This window comes from Centruroides vittatus, unplaced genomic scaffold (genome assembly GCF_030686945.1).
Source record: "Centruroides vittatus isolate TY-2023 unplaced genomic scaffold, ASM3068694v2 scaffold_769, whole genome shotgun sequence".
Lineage (NCBI taxonomy): Eukaryota > Metazoa > Arthropoda > Arachnida > Scorpiones > Buthidae > Centruroides > Centruroides vittatus.
The window spans coordinates 5,125,256-5,143,612 of NW_027122717.1; the positions used below are offsets into that span (position 1 = coordinate 5,125,256).

General features: G+C 32.0%; 2 protein-coding genes across 2 annotated transcripts in view; one reads left to right on the forward strand and one right to left on the reverse strand.

The window, feature by feature from the left end:
- Positions 1-7,284, forward strand: part of LOC136989807 (probable D-lactate dehydrogenase, mitochondrial) — a 30,606-nt gene extending 23,322 nt beyond the window's left edge. The window contains exons 9-12 of the mRNA XM_067288081.1: positions 3,868-3,995; positions 4,061-4,151; positions 4,342-4,453; positions 6,691-7,284. Of these exons, the coding sequence (XP_067144182.1) occupies positions 3,868-3,995; positions 4,061-4,151; positions 4,342-4,453; positions 6,691-6,865 (506 nt within the window). The 3' untranslated portion in view covers positions 6,866-7,284. The remainder of the gene's footprint in view (positions 1-3,867; positions 3,996-4,060; positions 4,152-4,341; positions 4,454-6,690) is intronic.
- Positions 7,285-8,133: 849 nt separating this feature from the next.
- The window catches only part of LOC136989854 (uncharacterized), a 29,712-nt gene continuing 19,488 nt past the window's right edge, over positions 8,134-18,357 (reverse strand). The window contains exons 5-9 of the mRNA XM_067288136.1: positions 17,166-17,353; positions 16,970-17,087; positions 9,603-9,785; positions 8,441-8,551; positions 8,134-8,370 (exon numbers count right to left, since the gene is read on the reverse strand). Of these exons, the coding sequence (XP_067144237.1) occupies positions 8,245-8,370; positions 8,441-8,551; positions 9,603-9,785; positions 16,970-17,087; positions 17,166-17,353 (726 nt within the window). The 3' untranslated portion in view covers positions 8,134-8,244. The remainder of the gene's footprint in view (positions 8,371-8,440; positions 8,552-9,602; positions 9,786-16,969; positions 17,088-17,165; positions 17,354-18,357) is intronic.

Here is an 18,357-nt window from a genome sequence, read left to right on the forward strand (position 1 = left end):
GCTAATTGATTATGTCTGTAAATAATCTGTCAAGAGCTTGCAACCGGAAGTGATGTGTTGTATAGTTTCTGCATGTTTGTTGTTGTTGTTGTTGTTAATAATAATAATTAATAATAATAATTATTATTATTATTATTATTATTATTAATCAATAACAAAATCAACAATTGCAGAAACTATTACAACACATCACTTCTGGTTGCAAGCTCTTGACAGATTAATAATAATATAATTAATAATATTATTATAATAATAATTATTATTATTATTATTATTAATATATTATTATTATTTTTTCATAAATAACTTACCTTTACAACAATCTTTTATTTTAATAGAAACTTAGTTTACATTAATGTTTTATTAAACATTCATTTGACACTTTCACCATTCAAGACATTAACTTCACAAATGTTCCTTACACTATTTCATGATTTTTATAGCATGTTATTTAGCCTGTTTATTTCCTGTTGTTATCCTTTCACATATTATGAAAAACTTTTTCTAATTTTGTTAAATTGATTAATGAATATCTAATTCAATACAAACTTTTTTCTGGAGTTTATACTTCTCCTTATTCTTAGTGCTTTCTGGTTCTTATAATACATTGTCAGGGACATATAAAAAATACAAATGTCAAAAAAACACTTTCAAAAAACATTAGTTTACATTTGAAAACAGTCAAAAAATAAGGTATACATTTAACACAAATTGTTCTGTTTTACTTTCCAAATTTGTTAAAGCAATGTCTCCCTTCTAGCTATGAATCTTCTAAACTGATATTTTTTGATATTTACTATTGATGTTCCTAATATGTGTTGTAGGAACTAGAAAAACACTAGGAATAATAACAAATATAAATAAATATAAACTCTGGAAAAACAGTTTAATGAATATTGAATGTATTGCTTATATATGTCACATACATTTTATAGCAATATTTTATATTTTCATATGAACTTTGTATTGATATTCTTGTGCATTTTTTTTATTTTGTGATAAATTAGTTTTCCTTTCACTATTGCCATTTAGATATTTTCATTGTTCTTCCATCTTTTTGCAAGAGCAATATTTTTTATCTTATTACATTTAGATTTACATAGAATATAAGAATACATATCAAATTTATAAGTATATTGCTTTTATTTCACATTTATACGTATATGTTTTTATATTTTCACTGATAATTTTTTTTACTAACTAGGAAGACTTTTCTTAGTTTTAGGCATTATTATTATCAGCAACAATGCCTAATATTAATATAATAGATTATTCATGGTTTAAGTTTAACTGTTCAGATACTTCAAAAAATTATTTATTAGAATTTTTTTAAAATTGGCCATTTATAAAATTTATAAAATTAAATTTTATAAATGGCTACGGAGAAGAGAATTGTGCAGAAAAAATTACTTCTAAAAATATCATCAAGTGAAAAATATTTCTGCCATTATAAAAGTCATGAAAAATGGTAATATCATAATTCATTTATTTCATCAATGTCAAATATTAAATAAAAGCTGTAACAAGAATTTATGATTTTTGTAGAAATTTTTCAGCTATATAAATTTTATATAATATAATAATAATAATTCATATAATATTTTATGTAGTGTGATTAAGATAGACCAGCCAAATTTGTAAAGATTTATGTCATATATATTTGTCAAGATAACTATGGATCAGTAGAATGCCAACATTAAAATATTTTAGGACATTCGGTCAGATGGCATTTGCATTAGAAAAGAAATCAGGAAAAGGAAAAGTCCATGAGAAATCCACCAAATGCATATTTATAGGCTATTTTAGAGAAACAAAAGTATATCATCTTTGGAACATGAAGTCAAAAAGAGTTATAACAAGCAGAGATGTCAAATTCACCAATGAATTCCCAAACAACTCAAGGGACAATACAGAAATGACTGAAGATGACAGATCCCACTGAAGGGAAAGACTCAATAATAAAGAAGTGGAATTAGATATTCTTGAACCTGTTAAGGAACAATTACAACCAGAAGAAAATACCTCATCTGAAAATGAAGACGAAAACAAACCAAATGAAAGTGAAAATGAGTAGAGTAATGAACTGGTAAGAGCAAGTGGGATGCCACGAATCGCACAAACAGGACAGAGGAGGAGACCCAGAGAGGGATATAGAATGAAAACCATAGAAGAATCTGCCACAATTGGTGAAAAGATAGTTAATGTAGAGCCTTTAACATATAAAGAAGCCATGGAATCGAATGATTCAGCCAAATGGCGGGCTGCCATGGAAGAAGAAATGGAATCCCTGAGAAAACATAAGGTGTGGAATTTAGCAGAACTGCCAGAAGGGGCAACAACTATCAAATGCAAGTGGGTCTACAAAGTTAAGGAAAACATCACTGACAGAACAATATGAATAGAGTATATGGATACTAAAAGCACTACACTGCTAACATTCTCACAAAACCACTAGGACCAAACCTTTCCTGATCTACCGTGGACACATAACTAGTGAATAGATCACTAAATATAGGGTCTCTTCTTCGAGGGGGAATTTTTAGGGAAAGCTAAACTAATGCAAACATCAATATCACAAACTGTGTATGAACTGGCAACACCCATGCAAGGTCGCTTGAAACAAGAAGAGACCTATTGTTCAGTTGTGCACTAAGTTATGGATATGTGAACAAGTGCATGTATAGTCGTAAATTAGAATAAAGTGTAATTTTAAGTTAAAAGACTGCCTCATCATTGTTCTAACAGATATCATAATCATTTACTTTCAGGTGCAATCCCCACAACTAACTATAAGTATTCAGTGGTTTTATTCACTCAGCCACTGGTGGGCCTTAAATTAATAAAAACTATTTTCTGAAAGTATAGAGCATGTTGTGTGAGATATGCATAACATTTTGCTATGAAATGGCCTTTCTGGGTTAATACAATTTTGATATTTACATTTATTGAAGTGTCCATTTTCTAAGAAATTTCTTTAAAATACTAATTAATTAAAAAGTATTTTTCTCACTTCACATTTTACCAATAGTAAACTTGGAGTCAGTAAAAGTCTTTCAACTCCAGCCTCAAACACCACACAAAAATGTCCGACTCCAGCTCCACAATACTGGTTACAATTGCTTATTTTATTCTGTACTTACACGTCTTCAAACAATATAAAAGACTATTGAAAAAATTGTGATTTTCATTTTTCTTAGTTTTGTAGGAGGCTCAAAATTATAATTATGCTAGGGGTGCATCTAGACCTGTTATTGGGGCAAACTAAGATCACGATGCCATCTTTTGTTCTGGAAATGTTGGACATTGATGACACATGATAAATCAGTCCATGTCATCATTAGTCTGACTCCCTCTTACACACTCTTTCCTCTCAGCATCCCTTTCTTTTGGCACATGGGACACATTCTAGTTGTGGGTGTGGTACACCATTGGCTGAGGAACTTCTTTAACAAATATGTCGGCAAAGTTCTCTAAGCATTAATATTTTTTCTGCAAAAATATTAATATAGAAAAAATTTATTTTAAATTCACTTATCTGCAATTTACTGCAGTCAACAACAACTATTACTGTTAGAAAGTATCTTTTGGTAATTTTTCCATCTTAATTCTATAATTTATTTGGAATGTTTAATAACTCTGTATCTTTAATACTTAAGATTTTCGTGCACTTTTAATCAATTTTATAGTGAAAAGTAGTTTTCTTTTAAATTTGAACTATCATAAAAATAATATATTTCTTTTATTTTTAAATTATTAAACACATTTAAACTTTTCCTCATATTTTATTTGTAAATAATATCTTAATCAGTAAAGTACAATTAAGATTATCTAATTTATAATTGGGTTTAATAGAGATCTATAATTTAGGAGAAATAGCAAAAACTCATGGTGGATCAGAATTTACTTGGGCTAAAGACATGGAAACAAGAAACAAACTGTGGAAAGCTAGGCATCAAATATTTTATGCTACGTTAGCACTGAAACCTGGTAGTAAGGTAAGCTCTTTTTCATTTATTTATTTTTTCACTTTGTAAAATTATAACAGTTTATTTATGCTTAGAGTGTTGTAACAGATTGTTGTGTTCCAATCTCACATCTAACAGAATTAATTGTAGAAACTAAACAAGATATAAAGAATTCAGGTGTTATAGGTGAGAAAATTATTGCACAATAACTGATATGAAGCCTTAATTCTAATTAATAACAATGCAAAATTACTAATGTATAATCTGCTTAATCTGTATAATTACTAATCTGCTATCATTTTTTCCTACTTCAGATAATAATAATAATAATAACTGCATTTTTTGAATATTATTTATTTTAAATGCATGTTTTTAGGACCAATTTTAGGCCATGTTGGTGATGGAAATTTTCATTCAATATTACTTTTCAATCCTGAATCTGAAGAAGAACTCAAAAAAGCTAAAAAATTATCAGTGGCTATGGCTGAGTAAGTTTTTGAATGAAAATAAGTGTTGTTATACTGTGATTAAATTTATATTTTGTTATTACATTGTCTTAGTGTTATGAAAATGCATTATGGCTCATGTATTAAAAACTTATCCATTATATTCTTTATACATTTATATTTTCCACTATTTATAAATGTCTTTCATTTTAATACTACCTAATAAGAATCTTTGAAAGTTACAAAGTTTTTAGATAACACAGAAATATGACATCTTAATTAGTAGCTATTCTATCTCAATCTAATAATATAAGCCATTGATTGCACTGTTTGTATATCTGTCTTGGTATGCCTAGAACGCCCTAGCTATTGTTTAAATTAACAATATATTCAGTATATTATTATTAGATGCAGTTTTTTGTGTTTTTGGCTGCATTGCCATGAGAATGCACATTAAGAATGAATTTTTTAATATTTCCCCATGGGGAGGGGAAAAAATTTCCCATTGATATGAAAACATTCCCCATTGATATGAATTTATCAATGCTGCTGCTAGAATGTTCACAAGGGGACAGCCTGGGCTACTAGTATTGAGATAGAATTACTGTAGTAGCTATTCTCTATACAGTAATACCTTTGTTTTTGTTTACTTCAGTTATCTTTGGTTGGTTTTCATCAATTTTTTCCACAAAAACTTTGTCTCAGTTTTTGTCAGTTGCCTTGGATTTCTTTGGCATGCTCACATGACTTTGCTGCTAATTTTGAAAAAACAAAGGGCGACCCATGCGTTTTCCTGATCAGTGTGGCGTTGTTTCTTGTTGTGTGAGCATTACCTGAACATCTAGCCAAACAATTCCATTGCTTTCCTTACCTTTTAACTCCATCATGGGACCAAAGTTTCAAGAGCCAGTAGCCCTTCAAAGAAAAAGACCAGGAACACAATCGAGTTAAAGGAAATCATTGAAAAATATTAAAGCAGCATTAAGATTTCAGCAATTGGCCGCATGTATGGGAAGTTGTCATCCACAATAAGTTCCATTGTGGCAAGAAAGGAAGCAATAAAGGAGGCTAATGTAGCGAAAGGGGTGAATATGCTAACAAAACAGAGATTGCAACAATTGAAGATGTCGAACAGTCATTATTAATTTGGATAAATAAAAAACAGTTATGATGGTCTATGAAACAGAATTGCTATCTATTAGTCTTTTATATTCATTTCTTGTTGTTTTTAGTATTAAACACTATACTTGTTCTCTCACTATACACTAAACCAGTGGTTCTTAACCTTTATAGTGGTCAGCACACTTTAACAAGTAAGCTTCCTTTGTGGTTTATTTAATAAAAATGAAATTTTTATACTGCATGTTTTTGTTTATTTTTATTTCAATTTATAAAAACAGGTCTTTTTTGTGAGTCTGTAATTTATTTTATTGATTCTGCTACATTTCTTTATTTTTATAATTGTGCAAATGTTACTAACAAGTAAGCTTTGCAATCTAAAGGTGGTTTTCCAGCAGAACATTACAACCATCAAAGCAGCTTACTTTTGGTTAACTTTGATCCAATGTATCTCAAACTAATACAAATAGACTTCCTGTTCAGAATATGAATTATTTCTTGTCTACAATAATAAGTTTGCAAAATTTTTGAGCAGCAGTTTGCAAAATAGTAGAAAGGGAATAAAAAAAAAATATTTCTTTTACTATAATATAAAAAAAATTGCCTCTGTCTCATGTTAGAGTAACATTTATTCTACTTTTTATAAATTATCATCAAAACTAAGATTTATTTATTCAGTTTGATGAGTTCAACATTAAAGAAATTTAAAATTTTACAGTAAATATGGAGTAATACATTCTAGATTTAAATAATAATAAAAATTTTAGTTTCTAATTGCAAATGAAGACAAAGTTCAATGCCTCATATTTGAACTTTCTGTATTAAAATTAATTTTTTAAACTTAATTTTCATACAGAAAGTTTGCTTGATATAATGCCTGATATTCTAAGTTATAAATAAATTTTCTTCTACTAATTTATTTAATAAAAATATTTTATTGTGTAGTTATGTTGTGCTTTTATAAATTATATTATTTGTTTGTGTTTGTCTGTGTGAGATGTTACTTCACATCATATAAAACATTTTAATCATGTTAAAATAATTTCATAAAAAACTTTTTCTAACTTAATAAGTTAAAGAATTTTTAAATATGAATTAACTGAAATATGCTTAAATATATCATTTATAAAAACAGTTTTGCAAATATTTTTATTTTATAGGAGAGCCTTGAAATTAAATGGCACATGTACAGGAGAACATGGAATTGGAATGGGGAAAATCTCTCTCTTACAAAAAGAATATGGTGAAAATGGTATATCTGTCATGAAACAACTCAAAAAAAGCTTAGATCCAAAAAATATCATGAATCCCAAAAAAATATTTTATGATTTTTAATATAGAAACTGAAGGTAATTTCTTTAGAAATTAATTTCATAGTAAATTGCTATTGTTGATAAATGTGAATAGTATGTATTTTATAAATACTAGGAACAATCATCTGAGTATACTATATGTCATGCAAGCTAGTCATTTTAATCTTAGATGTTTTAAATCAGTGATTCTCAAACTTTTTCGATCCACTGCCCCCTTTGTTCCATAAAGTTATACCCAATGCCCCCGTGTGAGAAAGGATTGGAAATACTCTTAGGAAAACTTTTCCATGAATCTCACACTTTGTGCCCTTACTATACATTGTTCTCGACATCTGGAAACCATTAAATGCAATGTTTCCTCTTATCCATTTGACAGAGGAAAGGGAACTTTACCTTTAATCACCGTTCAGTACCCTGCCTCCAGCGCCCCCTAGATTTACTCACCGCCCACAAGGGGGTGTTATCGCCCACTTTGAGAAACGCTGTTTTAAATAAATGTTATATTGTGATATATTCTATAAATAGTAAGTTTGATGTCTTGTTAAATAATAAATTATATTATTGCTATGCAAATAATTATCTAAATATTTTTTACCACCATTTATGACATTGTGTTACATGTTAGTAGTATACAAATGCACAATGTTAACATACATTGAATAGACAATTCGAAATAATTTCTTTGCCTCTGCATGTAAAAGTACAGGATGGGCCAAAAGTCACTTTACCATAGAAAGAGCTTGCCTTTGTGAAGAGAAAACGGGGGTCAATTAAAAGATGTTATCTTTCATGTTTAGGCTAAACAAATCTCCAAGATGTATACATTATAATGTTAAAAAGAAACTTATAAAATAATTACCATTTAAAAACGAAATAACTTTTTTACTTTTAAAGTGATTTTTGGCCCACCCTGTACTACTGGTGCAATAACAAGCTTATAAAAATGTTAACTTTTATTATAATTTAAAATGGTAAGTTTGAAAACAGAGTTTGTTTTTATATGTAATCTTAAATTAAAGATATCTAACCTTGAATGATGAATCTAACCTGATTAAATGTACTTGCTATCTTTTTCACAAGAAACATTGCAATCTTTAATATGGATATTTTTTGTTAAGCAATTTATGTGGAGATTGCATTTCAAAAAAATATTAAAAAATATAATAATCATAGAGATCCAAGGAGTGAATATATAATGCAATATATATGTTAGATTGATGTTTTATATTTATTAATTATATTTATATCTTATTCTATAGAAATTAATGAGAAATTAATAATAATAGTCAATTTCTGTAAAGTTAGAATTTATTGATTCTTAAGTAAATATATTTATACACAAAAAAAAAAAAATAAATAAATGATGATCATATTGAGAAAGTTGGTGTTTAACGAAACATTTTAAGCAGGTTGAACTGTTCCTCCACTTACTTCACAAAGTGGAATAGGAGCACTCCTTGATTTAAACCAATTATAATCTTCAATGGATGTTATAAGAAAAGCTACAAATCCCATTATTCCGAATATCTGAGAAGATGCAAATGTTAGTTTTTTTGATAGTTAAATTTTGGTAATTAATTAAATACTGTATACTTACACTTGCAAATATTCTTGCTGTTACACCATAATTGCAAGTATTTATTGACACTAACAAAAGAATAGATATGATGATATACTTTACAGTTAGTATCACATCAGTGATGAGAAACTAAAACAGAAAACAAATTTCTATAAATTTACTAAATTTAAAACAAGTAATCATAAATTGCATTATTGGCATATTTAATTCTTTAATTTTATAATGTTTAAGTTAATTAAAATTTTATAATTGATGGTTTTAGAAATTTTTGGGGATACTATAGATTACTATCTATGGAATTTCGGGACTTTGAGTATATATCTGAACTGAGGGGACAGAGACGAGTTTCAACGATACCCTACTTTTGGATCGGAGACGAAAAATAAAGTTATCATACTTTTTTAATGCTTTCATATAGACGGCACTGTAGTTGCTAGTGCTGCCATCTCGCGGTAAAGTCTGCAAACAAATTTAAAAAAAAAACACGCTGAAAGGCAAGAAATTGCACGAACAGTCGAACGCCACTTCCTTTTTTTTCTTTTGTTCAAGAACTACCGTGAATCAATAACTAGTGACGTTAAACAATCGGCGGCCTGCCGGCGGCTCCCTCCGGGGAGTCCGTCGGGAGCACGAACAGTCGAACGTCAGTTCCTTTTTTTCCTTTTGTTCAAGCATCGCGACTCCCGATCGCGATAGCGCAGTCGGCTCGTAGTACTTAGCCGACCGCGAGCGATAGCGAGACTGAGGAGCCATAGCCCCCCCGAGGTCAGCGAGCGCGAGGGTGTGCAAAAAGGACTTAACTCGAACTGTAGACGATCGGTGTGCTCGTGGATCAACATCTACCTTTGTTGAAGGTATATATGGCCGACTTGCCGGACTGCCTGTTAAACACACGATAGGCTTAGCGGAGAGAGCGACGCGACTCTCGATCATCGCGCGATCGCCGAAAAAAGTATGATAACACTTATTTTTTGCCTCCGGCCAAAAGTAAGGTACCGTTGAACTCGTCTCGGTCCCCTCAGTTCAGATATATACTCAAAGTCCCGAAATTCCATAGATAGTAATCTATAGTTCACCCAAAATTTTTTTTAAACTAATGGTTTGAAAAAAAATCCACATATGTTAGAAAAAAGTAAGTTATATTTTAAAAATCAAACTATAAACAGAACAATATACTTACACTTAATGGTAAATTAATTCGCCCAACTAGATACTTATCTAGTTTAAAGAATATAAGGATAAAAAATATAATTAGTATGACTATGGCGCCGACGGATACAAGTTCATAATAATTGTATTTTCCAACATCATAGTAACAATAATATCCACTTCTGACACTGATGATACCACATATTGCTATCATCTGAAAAGTATTTTGTAAATATGTTAAAATATGTTATTTGCTGTTGACTTGAAATTTCTTTATAATAAAATTTATAATTACTCATTTTTAATTAGAATTTTGTTTGTATAAACAAAAACCAGTAACTAGTAAAAGGAGTACAGGTAACCCCCGTATAACATGGCACTTCTATAGCACGGATTCACTCTGACACGGTTTGAGAATTAGGTAAAACCCTCGTACAACATGAAAGTATGTAAAAATTTATTACATTAAGTACTAATAGTTCACGAAAATAATAATTTTCGTGAACTATTAGTACTTAAGTATGTAAATTTTCTTTTCCCGCTTTCTGTCGATACACATGGTCCTTCTCGAAACTTGTTTCAATGTTGCCAGATCTCGACGCTTCTGCTTTTGATGTTGCCAGATGTTTTTCCCTTATTCCATACTTGCTTTATTCTTCATAAGTGCTTAGCACCATATAAAGAAATTTATAAAGATCTTTTAACTAAAAGCAAGCAATCTAAAATTAGATACTTTTTGCAAAAGGTAAAGCATGGATCTGAAGATAATGCAGAAAAATGCTCAGAGGATAAGGATAACTTGCCAAAAAGAAAACGCCCTCGGTTAGTAGTGCTTAGTGATGACGAAGACAACATTGGGTACTTATGGGTTAAGAGGACGCCAGTCGGAAATCTGCGATAAAATTCGCGTTTTTGAATGAACTTATCTAAATAACAATAGACTAGTAAATTTAACTCTAAAAAGAAGAAAAATTACTGTTTAAATTGTAAAAATGAAGACAGCAAGTTACCCATGGTGCCAAAATGGCGGCGCTTCGGTTAGGTTCGTTTCGTTTCCGTTAGATTAAGTATATGTTTAGTAGACGTTTCATTTTTTTTACTTTGTTCAAGAACTACCGTCAATCAATAACTAGTGACGTTAAACACATGGCGGCCTGCCGGCGGCCATGTGTTTAACGTCCTTCCAACTGTTCGTGCTCCCGACTGACCTCCCTCCGGAGGTCAGTCGGGAGCACGAACAGTTGGAAGGGCGGCCATTTTGGCATCATAACATTAACCAAATTTTATTGTATCGTTATAAATCGTAGAGTGTGGCTATTTTTATTATTTTATTGCGTGTATAATTGCGATTTAACGATTGTTTTAAATTTGAAAAATAAAAACTTGCATTATTCGGAAAAATCGCAGTTTCCGACTGGCGTCCTCTTAACCCATAAGTACCAAACATTGTTTAATTTATGTTAATATGTATCACTTAAGAAAATTTTAATAAAGATATTTATCTTAATTCATGAAAATATAATAGCATGTATTTTTAATTTTTGGAACCTAACCCCCTTTTCGTACTAGTTTTGTTTTGCATAACACGGCAATTTTTTGGATTCCGTGTAACTCCCGTGTTATACGGGGGCTACCTGTATACAGAAAGGAGAGCTGATTGTACCCGTTATAACTTTGTACTGACAGTACTTTTCCCTCTGAGTACAAAGTACTTCCTTGAAAAAAATGGTTTACATCAAAACAATTTTCCACAATCTAATAACTAGAATACATTCTTAATTGCTATGAGACTAGGTTTCACTACAAGGATTGTCATTGCTTACCCAGCTGGAAAAGTCCTTAGTAAAAGAGCAGTAGTATGTTATACCTTCTTGGCCCAGGTAAATTTGATTTAGGGGAACCTTGTACAGTGTTGACTTCAGACTTTTTTTTCAGGGAAATATTTTCTTATAAAAAATTGTTTGGGGTTTCCTATTGGTGGGGGTCTCAGACAATTGACCTTTTTGCTCACAGGATAACGTGCCACTGCAAAGATGCACAGATCTACATTTCTCACGAGCATTACTTAGAAATATCGTCTTGGCCAACAGAACATCAAAATGATATGGAAGAACAACATTGAGAGCCTGACTAGTTTGAATAACAATTAATTCCAATTAATGTTTTTTCTCCTTGAATATCATTTTGTCTTATTAAAGTAAGGGCCAACTAAGTTGTGTGTAATATAACAATAATAATAAAATTTCTGTAAATCAATTGCAAATTCAAGAAAGCCAAAGCCTTATCTGTAACTTGTGCGATTGCTGTGTATTATTATTACTATTATTTAAAATTTCTTCAAATAAAACTAAATAGAATTAGTTTCAGTTACTTTTATCCAAAGATTTGACTCACAAATCATATTTTCTTTTAAAACTAAGTCATAAAACTTTATAAATCAATAAAGATTAGATTTACCTAAAAATTATAACTTGAGGTGATAATTAAAGAAAAATACATTTATTTTCAGTGGCGCGTTATACTAAGGGCAAAAAGGGCTCTTTCCTTGGGCCCAAAACCAATCTTTTATAAACTTATTTTTTGCCCGATCAACGCCGGGCTTATCTGCTAGTAACGATAGCGAAGATTATTACATTATAGCCAATCTTACTAGTTTATACAGAATGCAAGAATTAGGTTCCACCTGTTTCCAGACTAATTAGAGAATTTTTAGATGGATCTAAACATATGTGGTTTTTGCGGGAAATCGAACATCTTTGCCTGTAAATCTTGCACGTCGCTTTCTCTTAACACTCCCATCGTTAAGGAATACATTGTTATTTCATCCCCACGTCCACTTCCTGTTCAGATATTAAGGAATACATGTTCCCGAACGTTCTAGAACATCCCAGAACATTCTGGAATGTTGTGGAATGCTCTCGAATACTCTCGAATGTTCTGGACTGTTCTAGAAATTTCTAGAGGGTGAAACTTCCAGCCCTTATATCTTGAACAGCGCGTCCTTCAGGTAAAAACGGAACCTTCTTCATGGTTGGGGATAGAGGGCTACCACACAATAACTCCCTTGATCGTACCGGGACTCGTTTTTGAGTTTTAGCGGCACGCACATTCTACACTTACTTTTATTATATATATTGATTACTGTAATAAGGATATCGAAGTTTAAATTTGGCGTCATATCTGGAAATCCTAGATAGCCAGCGTGGCGCATGCGCAGTGCAAAACTTAACCATTCCAAGGTTGCGTTAAAAAAACGAACGAGGATCCCACCAAAAATTTCTCCGAAGAAAAATGTCTTAAGTCAACACTACATAGGGGTTTGGATCCCATGGAGCGATATCGCGCCACCTGCGATTTGCGTTTTCGTTAAATTTAACTAAAATACATTAAATAAATATGTGGACCTTATATTTAATCATTATTACAGTAGAACTCCGGTTATCCGATCGCCGATTAACCGAATGTCCAATTATCCGAAACAGCACTTGCCCTTCCTCTCTCCCACTGACGTCACACCTCAATTATCTATTTGCTATGACAGATACAAATGATCAATAGTATGCTACTCGCACATTGGTGGATAAATACAGTACATGTACTAAACCATGCTAATTTCATTCTTTACATGTTAATCCATTTATCCGAATTTGATTCAGATAATCGAAAATTCTACTGAACTATGATTTTACTTCTGATGAACCAGAAAGTATGCAATTAGTGTATACGAAAAGTTGTGTGTAATGACATTAAAGTTATATGTACTGTACAGTAATGTATACAATTTGCAGGTCCCGTATGCAATGCGTACAATATTGCATATGGGTCCTGCAATTTTGCAAAATGAAGAGAAATCAGGAACTTACTTATTGTGATTTAATTTCGAATTTAATATATGTTTCGAAATACAGTATGTAGAATACCAAGTGTAGCATCTGTTGTACTGTTTAAGGATTCCATTCCTGTGTGTGTTGGGTTGTTCCCAACTGGCCGGTATAATGATTAATTGACATGTCGTAACATAAAAACATAACCTTTATTAATTGGTAAAAACAAATGTCTGACTCCAATTTAAATATAACTTTTTGTGATGAGCGGCAGCACAAGAAAAACGTGGAGCGTAGCTATATACATTCGATCGCCGAGACAGCTAGTCCAGAAGTGTTGTTCCTTTTGTCTCTTACAATCCTTCTAGGCTATCTCTCCGGCCTTTTACCCCTTCACAGCAAGTAGTCCGACTATTATATATTTACAAGAATTAGTTCGCGCCGCAACATATGAATCATCGACTTCAATATATTTCTTGCCCTCGAAAAGATAAAGTTGGTCCATTATTTGACGAGGCTGGAAAACTACTGTATATAACACTAGAACGTGTATAAATGTTTTCAGTAAAATCAATTTAAAACTTCGTCACATGGTGCAATTAAATGTATTTAAGTTATAATCTCATAAGAATATTTTAACCGAAGACCCCTACATTAATATTTTATCCTGCCAATTCCATAACAAGGGTCTTCACTACTGATACAATGGTAAACGCCGTCTATAAACAATTTCTTAATCCCATTTTATTATGTATGAGCTACTAATGGCAGAAACTGTTCCTAAATTTGCTTATTTAGAAATTTTATTTGTGAAAACTTCACATGTTTAGGGTCATTTTTTAAAAAAACTTTCCGCCCTATGGGCACTAAGAGGGCCTTTTTAGCAAGCCTCTTAGTGCCCAAAATCCCACAATGATGCGCCGGGTGGTCAGGGATGGGACCCACATATTCGGATGGATTACCCCAAAAATTTCTGGAGTTTTTTGACCCGTCCGGATTCTTACATTTGTTTTTGTAGACAATGTCAATAATTTTCCTTTACTGTATTCTTTTTATACTCTCATCCCAAAAAATATTTATCCACGGCCATGTGTGGCCTTTTTTTTAATTTCATTTTTAGCTCTACTCCTCTGGACTTTTTTCCATTCCCCGTCGTGGGTTAGACCAGCTAGCTGTTAGCGAGAGACGTGCCAAAAATATCTAGTACTTACCGTCCATGAAAATTTGTTGGGGTTACTAGCATGGGTTTGATCCCGGTTCCTTCAAAACACTAGACTGACGTTTTAGTGTCTCGGCCGTCACATGTGGCTATGAAAAGTGACTTACTTGTATAAAACACAATAAAGAACGTGTAACAGTATCCCTACTTTTAAGTGTTTAAGATTACGTTGTCCAAGATAAAGTTGAAAACTCTCTAAATATGGCGGATATTATGATTTGTTTATGGTTTGTTTGCGTCAACGCGACACGTGGACGATCTGCCGAGGAGTGTGCTTCCAGGAAGGACTTTCTATAAGAAACTCTTCCCTATTTCATTGTTACTAACACGAAGAAAGCCCGGAAAACTTCACGTGACCATCCCGTTGGCAAGATGCGAACCCACGACCAATTAGTGGGCCCGAAAACCAGAGCTACATTCCAGTATTCCCATAATATCCCCCTGGTTAAACGAGTTTCGTTTTTAAATTATGTAATTAACTTCTCAGAAAGTGTGCTGGCAGAAGTATAATGTTAACATGAAAATCTACGAGTTTACGTAATTTACGTAATCTCGTATCTATTTACAAGAAATGTTTATTCACATGCTGTATGTTCTGAGACAGATGAATTCATATAACATTCAAATGATGCATCACGGAACACTGTGTTCAGTTGTGTACCAGAAGTTCTAGAGTTGTTTCTCAAATGAATAGTCGAAACACTGGTAGGGGGGAGGGCTTTTATGGGAAACTGGTTCCTATTTAGGTGTTACAAACGTGAAGAAAATCCGGAAAACTTTGCAGGAAAGCCCGTTGGCGAGGCGCGATCCCACGACCAACTATCAGTATTCAATGGTTTTATCCACTCGGGTCACTGGTAGGTTACTCCTAGTCGCACTTGATAAAAATTGTGTGTATACATATATATATATAATTTTTTCTATGTATATATATATATATATATATACACATAGAAAATTTACTATAATAGAGAAACTACACGAAATGTAAATTCCATAGGTTTCTTGTGCTAACTTTTTACAGATGCGAATACAGTAAAACCTGTCCAAAACGGAATCCGAATAAAAAGGAAACCTGCCGAACGGAAAAAAATTTTCTAAACGGAGCGATTTACTATGTTAATTAAAAAAACCTGTTCAAAACGGAAACCTGCAAACCGGAAACCTGCAAACCGGAAAAAAATATTTCCCATCGTGCGATTCCGGTTTATACAAGTTTTACTATATTTACGCTCTTGCCAACTTTTTCAAGTCTTTTCTCGAGCATAAAGTAACGAAGCCCATTTAAAACGAACAGACTAATTTTATATGGTCAATTTATTTTTCATTGATTATCGAATATGTCAAAAAAATTAACATTAAAAAAACATGGCTCTATCACACGCTTATAAAGAATTAAAATGGCCATCATTTTGCTTTCTTATTAATATACTTACAAAATAAATTTTGAGTAAAAATTAAACTAAATTTAGTTTGATAACAGAATAGCCTGATTACAGTGCGCGAGCGAGTGCATTTTATACAGTGAAACCCCTCTAAAGCGATCACCCTTCATAAAGACCACTGGTGGCTTCAAAGAAGTTTTACGTATTTTTTAAATTTTAAAGCAATAACAATCTGTTATAAAAAATCAGCCATCGTTATTACTTTCATAAAGCAGATACGTGCTCAGCAAATAATTAGTTTAATTCACCACACTACACCTTTATTTGTTATTACTTTCATTTTAGGATATTGCACAAGTACAAGTAATAATATACTTTACAACAGGGGTGGCCAACTTTTGTGTACATAAGATCTACTTTTTATCTTAAAAATGTTGCGATCGACTTGTTGACATAGGCATAGTCTAAGTGGGGAGGGGAGGTGTGAAATACATACTATGTTTATACACTGTGTTTCAGTACGAGGTGCACTGCTTATGAGTCGAGTTAACTTGAGTATGCATGAAGTACTGCATGCATACTTTTGCTTTCGGTTACAAATATAATACAGTAAGTCAAGACATCGCGAGCGATCGACCAAAATTGGCTTGGCGATCGCCCCTGCTTTACGATATTGTTCGGAAGTTTTGTCAGTTTTTCGTTTTTATTTAAGCAAAATTTTTTGATGAAGTTTAATTAAAATATAAAGTTAAACTCTAAAATTAGACCGATAAATTATAAACAAAAAATCTTTTCGTATGATTATCTTTTTTACAGGAGGAGGAGGAGTGAAATTTGTATAAATGAAATATACAAATTTAAACAAAGGACCATTTGATAATGGTTGAGGGTATCTAAAAAAATTCTTATAAATTTTTATACTAATTTAAGTGCTAACATAATTAAGAAATAGAATAAAAGCATCACTTACAAATTGAGCAATTCTCAGTATTCCGTATCGAGTTTTTATAAATGCAGTGTTAAACTTGCTTTCTGTTGGTGTTTTCGTTTCGGTCTGTGACATTTTTTCGTACAGACCACGTAATTTTCTTTACATTTAACCTTAAAACTTACGAAACTTCAATGGACGAGAATTGTACTGTACTCTGTTGAAAAGTGTATCTAACCGGTTACTTTTCCTTTCATGGCCCTTTGAACAAGGCTCTCTCTCGTTTTTGTACAAGTGTCTAACCGGTTTGAGAAGAGTACCGGATGTACGCAACTCTATTAAATGAATTCCTATTGGTTTAATTTGTTTACATTTCCCTTCATTTATCAAGCTGCTAAAACAACTGCTTTGGGAATTATATCGTGTCTAAATAATTAGAAATAATGATTAAATTAATTACTATTTTAGGCATTGTATTTATTTTTACCTTTCCGGCTGTGTTATGTAAAGTACGAGAAATGAAAAAAAAATTGCGGGTTTTTTCTGTATTTATTGATGTTAGTGATTAACATCCATGCATACAGAAAAAATCCGCAAATTATTTTGCATTTCTAACACCCGTGGCCACACACTAATACTACGTTCGCACACAATCCTCGACTAACTTCGATCTCGATTTACCTACAATCTGGATTGTGACTGTCGCTATTCAAACGTCGTGCCGTTCGCACACCGCGCATTCTTTTATTCAGCGCGCTTGCAGCGCTTTTAGCGCATGTGTTCAATTATTAAGCCTACTGCCAGCGCGCTTAAGCTACGCTTTCAGCGCACTGGCAGCACCTCTCGACCACGCTAAAAATACTGCTTACAAGATGGACGCCTCCGTGAAGAAGTATCTTTTTCGATTACCAAACGATAAACAGTTTTTTTGCTACATTAAATGAGCAGATTTTTAACTCCTTTGCTTCAAGTATCTTTTTAATAAATGTGAAATGTATAATAACAAAACGAAATATAAGAATCTATTATTATTGTCTTTGTTTATGAAGTCAAACCTACCGTTAAAAGTTGGTTTATGAAATACTGTTTCTAATTTTTATTTACAGATTCTAGCAATTTACTGCAATATTTGAGAGAGAATAAAATTTTGCCTTTTGAAGTAGACTTATCATCATTAAATCATTTAAAAATACATAAAGTGTTAATAGAATCAGTCAACGCCAATGACACAAATAAATCATCATTTCTACGTTTTCTTATAAAAAACATCGAACTTAATGGCTTTTCTTCTAATAATACTGAACAAACGCACGTAAATATAGCAGTAAGAGAATCATCGTTTACATCGGCCATTTTGAGATAGCTTTCTCTCCAGCAAAAGTGTTTTCGACCGTCAGCAGCAAAAACGTCACTTCCGGTAGCAACTGCTC